At 47.3% G+C, this 12,157-nt stretch overlaps 1 protein-coding gene across 2 annotated transcripts; it reads left to right on the top strand.

Moving 5' to 3' along the window:
* Positions 1-3,402: 3,402 nt before the first annotated feature.
* On the top strand, positions 3,403-12,123 carry glyr1 (glyoxylate reductase 1 homolog (Arabidopsis)). 2 transcript variants are annotated; one of them, XM_060045932.1, is made up of 16 exons: positions 3,403-3,523; positions 4,011-4,047; positions 4,160-4,239; positions 4,358-4,496; positions 4,932-5,042; positions 5,987-6,070; positions 7,030-7,083; positions 7,550-7,600; positions 7,735-7,808; positions 7,939-8,038; positions 8,730-8,840; positions 8,918-9,019; positions 9,158-9,320; positions 9,760-9,939; positions 10,401-10,525; positions 10,650-12,123. In XM_060045932.1, the coding sequence occupies exons 1-16, from the start codon at positions 3,486-3,488 to the stop codon at positions 10,722-10,724; spliced, it is 1,524 nt and encodes a 507-aa protein (XP_059901915.1). In that variant the 5' UTR covers positions 3,403-3,485; the 3' UTR covers positions 10,725-12,123. The 2 variants fall into 2 exon arrangements, with proteins under 2 accessions (XP_059901915.1, XP_059901916.1); XM_060045933.1 differs by lacking the exon at positions 5,987-6,070.
* Positions 12,124-12,157: the final 34 nt, after the last annotated feature.

Genomic DNA, 12,157 nt, shown 5'->3' with positions numbered 1-12,157 from the left:
GTCAGACTCTTACCGGTCATTCGCGATGTCTGAGCTGCTCTGCTCACAGGTTGAGCTGCTACTAAAGGGACACGAGAGTGCCATCTCGTAGCCTACATTCTACAGTCGTTAGTCAGTGGCGGACTCAGACTGTTTGAAGGGCAGGGGCGACTAAATGAAAAAGGGCCCATTCTGCACAACATGGGGCGCAACCCGCGGGCAAAAAGCTAGGGCACTTTCTCTCGCATTCGCCACTCTACGGTAGATGGCACTTTTTCAACCATGGGGGCATCCAGAGGGCACTCATTGAGGCACGTTATCGAATTTTCTTGTTCTAGAGGGCTCATCATACTTTATTGTATGAAGGGGCACCAGAGGGCACCCGATAACTTTTTTTCACATGTAAAGGGCAGCCAATAAGGCACTTTCTCTCGTATTCGTTACTATTGAGGGCACTTTTTCAACCATGGAGGCACGGTTATTGTGCCTCCATGAGTCCGCCACTGGTTATAGTTGCCATAGACATGAACTTGGATGATCCCACTCGTAGTAACTGCCTGCAGTTCGATTTAATTGCTACGGTGATGAATGTTAATGCGGTGTTCATGGGAGGTGGTGGTGCCTGGGGATGGCTGTCATCCAACGCCCAAAGACCTGCAGCCCCGACGCTGAGCAGCACTGCAGACGGGAGGCAGCCAGGCCCCGTGGCTAGGGGGGACCCCCTCCAGGTAACAGGTACTCGGTTCTGGACTCAATATCTGCCCCCTAACCGGGGGGTCGTCCACATGCAGGAGGACCAACCACCTCTGTTACTCAAAGCCGTCAGAAATCACTAAGTCGCGTTAGGCAAAGAAATCTTCTGATCACTAATCTAGTCAACGCTGACGGGATCAGCACCAAGGCCAGCTCCCCGACCGGGGACCTGGGGGACCGGGGACCTGGGGGACCGGGGACCTGGGACCGGGGACCTGGGGGACCTGGGGGACCGGGGACCTGGGGGACCGGGGACCTGGGGACCGGGGACCTGGGTCCATTCAGGAGCCGTGCTCCATGTCTTACGTCTCTCCGGATGGTAAGAGAGATAAAGGTGCTTTAATTGATTAGGAAAGGCATCCCGTTACAAAACGACTCATTCACAAGTGTAGATAGGCTGGTTGACTTTGTTTGACGTTATGTTGCTTATATTAAATGAGACATTTGGCCACCAACTCGTCTAATTCATCTCACATGTTTGGGTTTTATCAATCTATTTTTGAAGGGGGAAACATGCCTGTGAGTATTGCGAAATAGCACTATTTGATTAACAATTTTTAAAATAATTACAAAAAAACAAGGCATCAGGTAATACATGCCCGGGTTCCACAAGCATCGCAAAGGACTTGGAAAATTGACTACTCATGCATACTTCTTTTGTGTGTAACATTCTCACACTAGTCTTCTTGGTGGTTAATCACCTAAGCCTTTTTGTCCACTGCGTTATGACCGCTTTGTCCTTATCTTTGTGGGTCAAGCTCTTTGCCCTTCATTATTAACTGCAGTGAGTTTCATGTTTCATGTTTCATTTTATAACGAAACCATTGGATCTCACCATAACAGTTAAATTAGATTTAGGGAGAGATTAAGATGTGCACTGACAAGACAATTTACAATTACATTATATTAGTATCGCAAAATATTTGTCATTTATCCAGACTACTGCTTTTATTTTTATTATATTACTAAATATACTTCAACATTTTGAGGGCACCCAAAACTATACAGCATTGACAACATTGAGTCCCTTTGTCATGACTGCAAAGTACATCAGTGACAACAATGAAGTGATTAATCCTCTTAGGGTTTATTATGAACTGAATCAAATATATTGGTGAGCAGCTTATGAGGCTGTAGGTTAATCATAATAAAACAAATACATATGTGGGATGCAAATGCAAAGCTAATATTCTGTAAAAAGTTTATTCTAATGTCTCTTTTTGTCACTTATTTAGACTACTAGATAATGGAACAAGACTGCACTTGCATCTTAATTGCACACATCTTCTCTCACTCTCTCCTTAGAGTGCTTTCTGCCAAGATAGATACGCCAATGCTAAGGAACACAATCAATCCGGTTTTATACACATGGATTGAGCACAAGTTGGATTGAGACTATAAATGTGCACTGGGTTTATAGCCATGGACAACTTGATGAGAATTTCGAAAAAAAAAAAAGCACAACTCTTTCCCGGCAAAAGCCAGTGATTAACTCATGGAAAATAATGTACTGAACACAACTGCGTACTGATTTTAAAGTAATTAGGACCACTCACAGAACAGGCCAATGGAAGGTTCTCACAGTTCTACAGCTGAGCAGACGTATCTTATCTCAGTCTGTCAAACGATGAGATAATAATTAGATTAGACTGCAGAGCAATATACCAACTGAAATATTTTTCTCTTGGTTGAAAGCGGGAGCTCTGCGGATGAATACTCTATAAGCTCTGCTACAACGAAGAGGTCTTCATCTGCCAACTGATGCCCCTCTCCATAGTCCTCCTCCCTGAAGGGCACATCCAGGATGGTCCTCGCTGGGATGCGGTCGCCCAAGAACCGCCCTCGTAACGACCCTCAAGTCTAGGGGATAGAGGAGGTAACACAAAGCCAACTCAAATAGTACAGACACTTGACTTCAAAACAAAGGATTTATTGCAACCGAATAGCATCAAGCTTGAGATGGGTCTAAGAAGTTATACATCATGAGGGTGACCTTAAAAACAAGTCTAATTGCCCCAAAGAAAAGCTAAAGGATATGCCTAGCTCCCTTGGTCAACAAAAACAGGAAAGAAACAAGGCACCAAGGCCACGCACCCGTACTCGCTCCTACAGGCTGGCCCAAAGCCACGTCAACACATAAGGCTGAATATGGCAACAGGCCAAGTGCCACAGTGGCAACTAACCAGGCCCAAACACCGCTAACTGTAGGGAGTACCAGTAGGCACAACAAAATAACAGTGAAGTATTAAGCATTATCATGTGTGATTATTAATATATTATTCTGACATTATCCCTAGAAGTCATGACATTCTCCTAAAAGGCGATAATAAATACAGCTAAAGGCTTGAGGGAATGGAGATGGGTGCAAGATCACAAACTTTGGCATTCCTCTCTCCACCTCCTCATGGCTGAAAACATATACCAATGGACCCATAGGGTGGCAATATAAGGCGATGAAATGTAATGGAATCAAATCATATTAAACTGTGGAGATATCCACTGAGTTGAGTTTAATATTACAATCCTACCTGTAACATTACATGACACAACTCCCAACAAGGTATAATTCACCTGTTTCCAATGTTGGACAACCTGACTCTTGATTCCAATAATATCAAGCTAGAGAGAGAAAATAAGATGGAATACGACCGCGGTCGCCCATTGGCGCATTTCGAGGGCGGAAGTGACGCATGTCGTTACCGTGTCTTCGTCTCTTCCCTGATTCAGTGCGACGTTTTTAGTAAAGGTGCAAGATGGCGACCGTGCATCTGAGAATCGGTGATCTAGTTTGGTGAGATTACATTTATAACACGATCGCTTAGACTCACTAGCCCGAAGTGTATGTGCAATCAATTTGAAAGCGATTCTTATGTTTGGTTAGCGTTAAAGCCGTCGCGTAGCACGGGACCACCACTTGCACGTATTGCTGTTGTGGTTGTGGTCGGTGAACGTTATAAGTAAATCTTTGGTCGCTATCTGAGAGTCCGACTGATCGCTAACTGTGAACGTTTATGTCATCGCAGTGTTGTGTCTCTGTTTACCTCGGCGTGGTTTAACCCACTGCTGCTCTTTATTATTACTTTGATGTCCATGTGGAGGATCACTTTCCCCACAGTTGTCGTGTTTCCTCAACTAGCTAAACGGATGTTGTGTATCGTTAGCTTTCCTCCTAACCCTCGAGTTGCTGGGCTTCCGTGTTTATCCGACAACCACATTATCTAGTAGTTGTGTTGGTCAAGGTGAATAAGCTGAAAGCGTTGCGTGTGTTTTTGATACAGGGGAAAACTTGGACGCTACCCACCATGGCCGGGGAAGGTAAGCAGTTACGACTTTTATCAGAGTGCGATCCCTCTTCGATTTGATTACCTGTGTTATGAAATGATTATGTAATGATCAATTATGTCAATATTGTATTTGCACACATCAGGTAGTGAGCCCTCCCAAGGATCTGAAGAAGCCCCGAGGAAAGAAGTGCCACTTTGTGAAATTCTTCGGAACAGAAGACCAGTAAGTGTGAAGAAGGGGGTAGTGGTGACCCTTTCTCCCATTTGTTTTTTTCATATCTAAAATGGATTTCGAAAGTTTTTGCCAGTTCCAAACATTTGTGTTTTCTTGATCTTCACAGTGCATGGATCAAAATTGAACAGCTGAAGCCCTACCACCCCCACAAAGAAGAGATGATCAAGATCAACAAAGGCAAACGTTTCCAGCAGGCAGTAGATGCAGTGGAAGACTTCCTGAAGAAGGCCAAAGGAAAGGAACAGGTAAGGAAACATCAGTCTTACAATAAGACCAGGAGACGTGTGCCACTAATGTGTCAACATATCTTGCTTTGAAAAAAGACCTTTCAATTAATTCAGAGTCAAGGCCTGTGAAGAGCTCGATCTACTTACCATTCATTCTTCTTCTAAATATTGGCTTATTAACAAGTTGCTCACGTCAAAGGTTTTGGTCTGCACATGTTGCGTTAAAAAGAGTCCCGAAGGGATTGCCGTTGAACTGTTGCATGCTAACCCGTGAGTGGCCCTTTGAAAATGACTTGAAATTAAACATGGTTGAAAAAGAAAAAAAACATGATGGAAAGATTGTAAAAAGTATATTCTTCAGTCCCTTCCTCACCACTTCCTTGCAATACGCGTCCAATCCAGTCCTGTGTTATTGTTTTACTCCTACTCATCTCTGATTCTGCTCCCGGACAGGGCTCTGATGGGAAAGGGGAAACAAAGGGAAAGAAGACTTCTAACAAACCACTTAAAATATTGGAGGAGGACGATGAGGATCTGAGTGCCCTGAGGGACCCGTCTGAGAAGGTAGGTGGGCCGCTGACGCACGCAGAGGGGTCTTCGGTCTTTATCCCTCATGGGGGGGGGCGCACCAGGGTTAGGGTTGCTCTAATATGGTTTAGGATACGACCTGACCCACACTGGCTTTCTGAACGGTGTATTCGATACAAATGCAGATCTTGCATCACGGGCCTTTAGAAATGTAGTTGATTGGGAGGCGTACACATAAATCACCCAGCGGTGTAATCGATTACGGCCTGCCCCATGGCGCGGAGTGTCTTGGCGTGGATTTTGTAGTTACAATGGATGCGGCACATGGTGTACCCATGTCTTTACTCTTAACACCGCTTATAGTTCAGTTCTCAGGTGCTCAGACATTAACATCTCACTTTACTTTAGTATCACTTTCGACACTCGTGGTGCAAGCATTGTCAATCTGTTAAATCATGTTTAGTTGGCCATGAGATTGGTTGAGAGCTTGGTGCACAGTCCATCCCACAGCACGAGGCAATCCCACAGATACGGTTTGCATCGGCAACCGTGCTACGGTTTTAGCAGCTAGGTCGTCCCCCCTTCCTCTTTCTCATACCACACCCAGTCCAGGTCATCCCTCTTCTTGCTGCGGAGGAACGATCTCCCCCTACGTTCATTACTTAAATTGAAACTTGGGAGCTTGTCTTTTTCACGTTAGTTTTAATACATTGCACTCAGTTGGTTATTTCAGCTCTGAGGTAAACCACGGTGCGTTGGTGTGCACCACGGATGTGTAATCAGAACGTCGTGTATCTGCGGAATACTCAGGTTGACCCTCTTTTTTAGCACCCGGGTTGAATAGACTTGTGTTAAATGGTTATTGTCAAGACCAATTAATCCCTGCCCGAAAGAGCAACCTCCCTGAACTCCTGAGATGGCCATTGGTCTCAAGGTTTGCCTTTTTGATCCCGAGGTCAACGTGTGTTTCTTCCTTAAAGGACTTAACCGACTCTGACCCAGAGTCCTCCACAGCTGAGAAGCTGGGCGCGGGAGCCTCCTCGGGATTCAAATGGAGGAGCAGTGTAGGTGAACCCCCCCCCCCACCTCCCACCAAAGCCCTGCTTGCCTTGCTCCTCCTCTCCCTCGACTTCACACTTTGGCTCTACCCTAATCCGCCGCCACGGGGACACTCGCACCCTTCTTCCTCTCCAACTCCTCTGCTCTTTTCTCTTCCTTACAACAGGAACGTAGGCAGGCTATACAGATGTTGGAAACCATTTCCGAAGTTTGTCACAGTGGGTTTTCTGCGTGACTAATCAGATGGCTTCAATGAGCTTTATTTCAGGAGGGATACAGGGAATACATTTAGCCTGGTTTGGTGTGTCAATGGTGTGATTGAATTGATGTGAAAGCCAGACTTGGTGCGGCTTGGGTGTGTTGCCAGCTTTCCTTCATTGACATTGATGAACAGGTTTGTCGGTTGTCACGCTGTTTGATTTCCGTTAAGATATATAACCCATCCCCTTCAATACGTGACCCACCCTGGCGTCTACTCTTGGTTTGTTTGGGTCTTGACCACATGTTTGTACGTCCTATCGGCTCCGACATGTTACCATAGCCTAGCTGCCCAAACTATGCAAAGCACCCCATTGAACATAAACACTAATCTGCTGCGTTTCGTATGGGAGTATGCGCTACAACCCAGTGGGCCGCTTCTGTTGCTCCCCAGGTATTCTTGAAAGCACCGCAAGGTTTTTTTTCAAGCCATGTCTAAAGTCGCGTTGCAGTGCGGTGATGTGTCCGTGCACTTTGTGTCCGTCAAGTTCCCCACCCACTTTCTCCAGCCTCAGCCCACCCTATTCTGACACTTGATGTGCCCTGTTGTAAAAGGCTGCATGATTTGAAGTTACTCTTTCATTCAGGTTTGACGTAGGATAATTCCCTTATTATTCCTGAACATAGGTTTATATATATTTGATGCGAGTTGGGTTAATGCTTGCCCTGTGAGACGTCTTTTTAATTCTAACTCTGTTATTTTTAGCCTGTGAAGAATGACCCACATTTCCACCACTTCCTCCTGAGCCAGTCTGAGAAGGTAAGACCGACCGTTTCTTTGGTTTCACACGTGTCCTTTTACTTTCCTCTCTGGTCCTGTTAACTTGGTTTGGAAGCATCAATATCAGTTTTGAATTTCCCTCGCTATAGCCAATGAAATCCAACATCAAACCACATCAAAACTCAATCTAAACTGAACAATCCAATTTAAAAGATGTACATTTTACTCCTAATTGGTGATTTCATGGTTATGATGACCAAGTTGCAATGCAAAGATAATAAGCGTTCTGGTCCGTCTAATATCCAGACATCGTTTATCTCCTTTATATTCACATACGCTTGGCTTCATCATAGCATGTTCATGAGCATTCATCGAGCATTGAACTCCGTGAGCGAATGAACGAGATACCCAAGAGGGTCTAGTGTGAAAGTGCATTGTGTATCCTCCGTGTCTGGGTCGTTTCCCTCTGCAAGCCTCTTCATCCAAACGTCCCCGTTTCTTTCAGCCGGCCTCTTCCATGGAAGTCATCAGCAAGCGTCTGAAGATTATCGAAGAGGTAAAGAGATTACGTTTTTTCCTTTCAACGCATTATGAAAGGGAAGAAAGACCATCTTTCCGAAGTGTCTCGCTCCGTGAAGAGACGATAAGTGGCTGTCATACTTACTGAGCATGACGCTGGTGTTTGTCCAGGACACCAGCTCCACGTCCATCCAAGCAGCCGACAGCACCGCCATCAACGGAAGCATCACACCCACAGATAAACGGTATCAATGCTCCATAACAATCCAGAAATAAATCGACTCAAAGGCGTCTTGATGAATCGGTGTTCAGTGGAAGGGGAGGTTGTGTTGCTGACGCAGCCGCTGGTTTCCCTTGTGCCGTTCTTCTCTCCAGGATAGGTTTCCTCGGGCTGGGGCTGATGGGAAGCGGCATCGTCTCCAACCTGTTGAAGATGGGCCACGTGGTCACCGTCTGGAACCGCACGGCAGAAAAGGTGCGTCTGCCGCCGCCTCCCGTCGGCTCGCACCGCGGCGCGAAAGGGCTTAGCTCGCGATGAACAGGTCCAACGCACCTCGGCGCGAAAGGGCTTAGCTCGCGATGAACAGGTCCAACGCACCGCGGCGCGAAAGGGCTTAGCCCACGATGTACAGGTCCAACGCACCGCGGCGCGAAAGGGCTTAGCCCACGATGAACAGGTCCAACGCACCTCGGCGCGAAAGGGCTTAGCCCACGATGTACAGGTCCAACGCACCGCGGCGCGAAAGGGCTTAGCTCGCGATGAACAGGTCCAACGCACCGCGGCGCGAAAGGGCTTAGCCCACGATGAACAGGTCCAACGCACCGCGGCGCGAAAGGGCTTAGCCCACGATGAACAGGTCCAACGTACGAGACGGGAACGGGACCATAATCAGTAGTATTAACGAGACGAAGACGTGAAGGGTTATTAAAGGGTTTATTGTGTTGTTATAGAGGAGGATGTGAAGGGTTATTAAAGGGTTTATTGTGTTATAGAGGACGATGTGAAGGGTTATTAAAGGGTTTATTGTGTTGTTATAGAGGACGATGTGACCGGGGTCATCACAGGGCCTATGTTATTGTCATGAAGGAAGCTGCGACTCCGCCCACCTGTACACCCGTCTGATTGGTCCGCACTGCGCTAACGTCCGCCCCCTCTTGGTTACCAGTGCGACCTGTTCATCCAGGAGGGGGCGAGGCTGGGCCGCACCCCCGCAGAGGTGGTCTCCATGTGCGACGTCACCTTCTCCTGTGTGTCGGACCCCAAGGCGGCCAAGGACGTAAGCATCACCTCTGAACACGGACCGCTCGTTACCGGTTCACGGTCTGACGTAAAGCGGTTCTCCCCTGGTTCTAGCTGGTCCTGGGCCCGAGCGGAGTCCTGCAGGGGATACGGCCGGGGAAGTGCTACGTGGAGATGTCCACGGTGGACCCCGAGACCATCGCAGAGCTCTCCCAGGTACACGGCGAGAACACGGGTCAAGGGGGCGTGTCTTAAAACCCTTTCGGTTTTCCACATAAATGTATTTTCTGTCGCGCGGTCTCCTTCAGCCGGTACTCGTACGACCCGATAGCTGACGTGTGTTCTCCTCTACAGTCGATCACCACCCGGGGTGGACGCTTCCTGGAGGCCCCCGTGGCGGGCAGCCAGCAGCTGTCCAACGACGGCATGCTGGTCATCCTGGCGGCGGGCGACCGCAGCGTGTACGAGGACTGCGGCAGCTGCTTCCAGGCCATGGGCAAGAGCTCCTTCTTCCTGGGTACGCTCGCGTCCCGTGTCGTCGGGACCTTCTGCCGCCTAATCAATGGATTCATTGTCGTGTGACGACCTAATTCCAATAGTGGATAACGTCTGGGTGACTGGATCGCCGGGAGCCTCCTAGTGCCATCTCCAGACATCCAGACGTCTTCTTGGTTAATCGTCTATGCTTGGCTCCATCAAAACATTAAACGAGGAAAAGAGAAGGACGAAAGATCTACGACCAACTTCTGGTTACCCAAGTTTGTTCTCTGGCCACATAATCCAACAGGGGTTCCCTCAATCAGCTGTAGGGTATCGTGATTGCAATTATAGCACCACATGAATCATTAATCAATCCAAAATTACTTATTTTAATTAATTTAAAGGAACTTAATTAAAACCTTGCGTTGCCGACCCACCTGGCCCCTCTTCATGGTGGTCCGTTGTGTCTGATTCAGGTGAGGCGGGCAACGCGGCCAAGATGATGCTGATCCTGAACATGGTGCAGGGCAGCTTCATGGCCACCATCGCCGAGGGCCTGACGCTGGCCCAGGCCACCGGCCAGTCGCAGCAGACCCTCCTGGACATCCTCTGCCAGGGCCAGATGGCCAGCACCTTCGTGGATCAGAAGTGCCAAAGTAGGTCCTCTCACCCCCCCCCCCCCCCCCAACCCCTGGGTCACATAACCCCCACTGTGACCCCCACTGTGACCCCCACTGTGACCCCCACTGTGACCCCCACTGTAACTCCCACTGTAACCCCCACTGTGACCCCCACTGTGACCCCCACTGTGACCCCCACTGTGACCCCCACTGTAACCCCCACTGTGTCCCCACTGTGACCCCCACTGTGACCCCCACTGTGACCCCCACTGTGACCCCCACTGTGACCCCCACTCATTAACTGTGAACTGGACTGCATTGCTGCACTGTGCACTATTTTCCATCTATTACCCCTCCCCCCCCCCCCCCTCCCCCATTTCGTTGTTAACTCTGTTGAACAAGGGCAATAAATAAATCTAATCATAAAATAGCGCTAATAAAACAATAGTCCCCCCATTACCCACGCGGACTAACGCGCTTCCCTTTGCATTCTGAAGACATCCTGCAGGGCAACTTCAAGCCAGACTACTATCTGAAACACATCCAGAAGGACCTGCGGCTGGCCATCTCCATGGGCGACATGGCCAACCACCCCACCCCCATGGCCGCCGCCGCCAACGAGGTGAGCCCGCCGCCGCCTCCTCTCGCTGCACCTGTCCCCCTGTTTGTGTCACCGGTTACGTGACCGTTGAGCTCACCGCTGCGAAGCCTCACGCCGGCTGCTGTTTGTTTTCCCTGCTCTTTAGGTGTACAAGAGGGCCAAGGCCTTGGACCAATCAGACAACGACATGTCCGCAGTCTACAGGGCCTACATCCACTAGGCTGACGGGGGACCCGTGGGAACCCCCACACATTCGTATGTCCTGGATCTCCAGAGTTTTTGTAGCTGTTGTTTTTTTGTTTTCCTTTTAAAATATCCTGGCACCTGTTTTTTTTTTTCTTGCCCACCAGCTGGAGGGCGAGAGAGAGGGCGAGAGAGAGGGGGGGAGGGAGCTCTTATGCCACAGGCTGTATTTGTTTTTGTGTATTGCACTGATGAAATTGTCCCACACAAATGTTTGGTCATTTCCCCCCCACTTCTAGGGCAGCTGTCTGGTCCTGATTCTGATTCTAGCTCGCAAATGTAATCCTGTTTCTGTTCAACCAGAAAAGCTATAACCTCTTGTTGTGATCAGCAGGGTGTTAAAGAAAGACAGAATAAACAGCTCTCTTAGGTGGTGTGGGTGTACAAAGGATAACCATGAAATCATCTCTAATTTAAACATGCATATTGGCTAGGCTAACTCTGACCGTTAGTTGTTTTTTTTACGCCTAGGATAATGTGAGAAGTTGACGAGAACACGCCCAGAGCATTGCCTTAATATTGGAACCCTGAAGTCGTTCGATATGTCTTTTATTTATTTATTTCTAACAAGGTTGTTCTGCATCTCTTCTACATATTTGATAAAAACCTGTGCTTTAAAGTTGTACGATTTCCCTGACCAGTTCAATGACGGTGGCAGATTTGTTTAAACGCCTTAAAATGCAGTAATACTTTATTTTGTGAAGCTGATTATTATTTTTCCTGAATATGAAATCTTTTAACAGTTGGAGTGTTTGTATTCTGTTACTTTTAAACTTTTTTGAATATAATTTTATGTTTTCTTTAGTGAGTGAATTTAAGATAGGTTTGCATAAGTTGACTCTTGATCAGTCAGTTTATTATTCCTCAACACATAGAAACAATGAAACAGTGTGTGTTTGTCAGGTTAAAGTTTGAATGCATCGGCTGTTACACTAACCTGACCAAGGATAGCACCGGGAAATCAGAGAGCTGGCAATTTACTGTGCATCGGTATAACGACCATAGACGCACGTTTATTTCATTCCCCATATCTCCAATTTGAAAAAAAGATGTTTGCCCAAAAGATTGTTTGGTTCCTTATTACCACACTTTTCTGATGTAACTTGAGTTTCTGAAAAGTGTCATGTAAATATCACTTCATGAATGGAAGGGGGGGGGGATTAATATGGACACACTCGAGTCTGTAGATTTATCAGTTTACTGAAAATTGGTTTATCAATGTCTGGCTTACATTTCGTGGATTATTATATTGAAGTTAAGATTAAATTAATTGTTCCCATGAGAGGCGGGAGCTGGGTGAAACTATAGCTTTAGTAATATTTATAATTTCTGTACATGAAAATCAGTTTGTCTTCATTAAATCCTCTCCTAATTGATGACGTGTGGCCTTTATCCATCTCCTTGTTATGT

The sequence above is a fragment of the Gadus macrocephalus genome, chromosome 2 (genome assembly GCF_031168955.1).
Source record: "Gadus macrocephalus chromosome 2, ASM3116895v1".
Classification (NCBI taxonomy): domain Eukaryota; kingdom Metazoa; phylum Chordata; class Actinopteri; order Gadiformes; family Gadidae; genus Gadus; species Gadus macrocephalus.
This window is presented reverse-complemented; position numbering and strand designations above follow the sequence as displayed.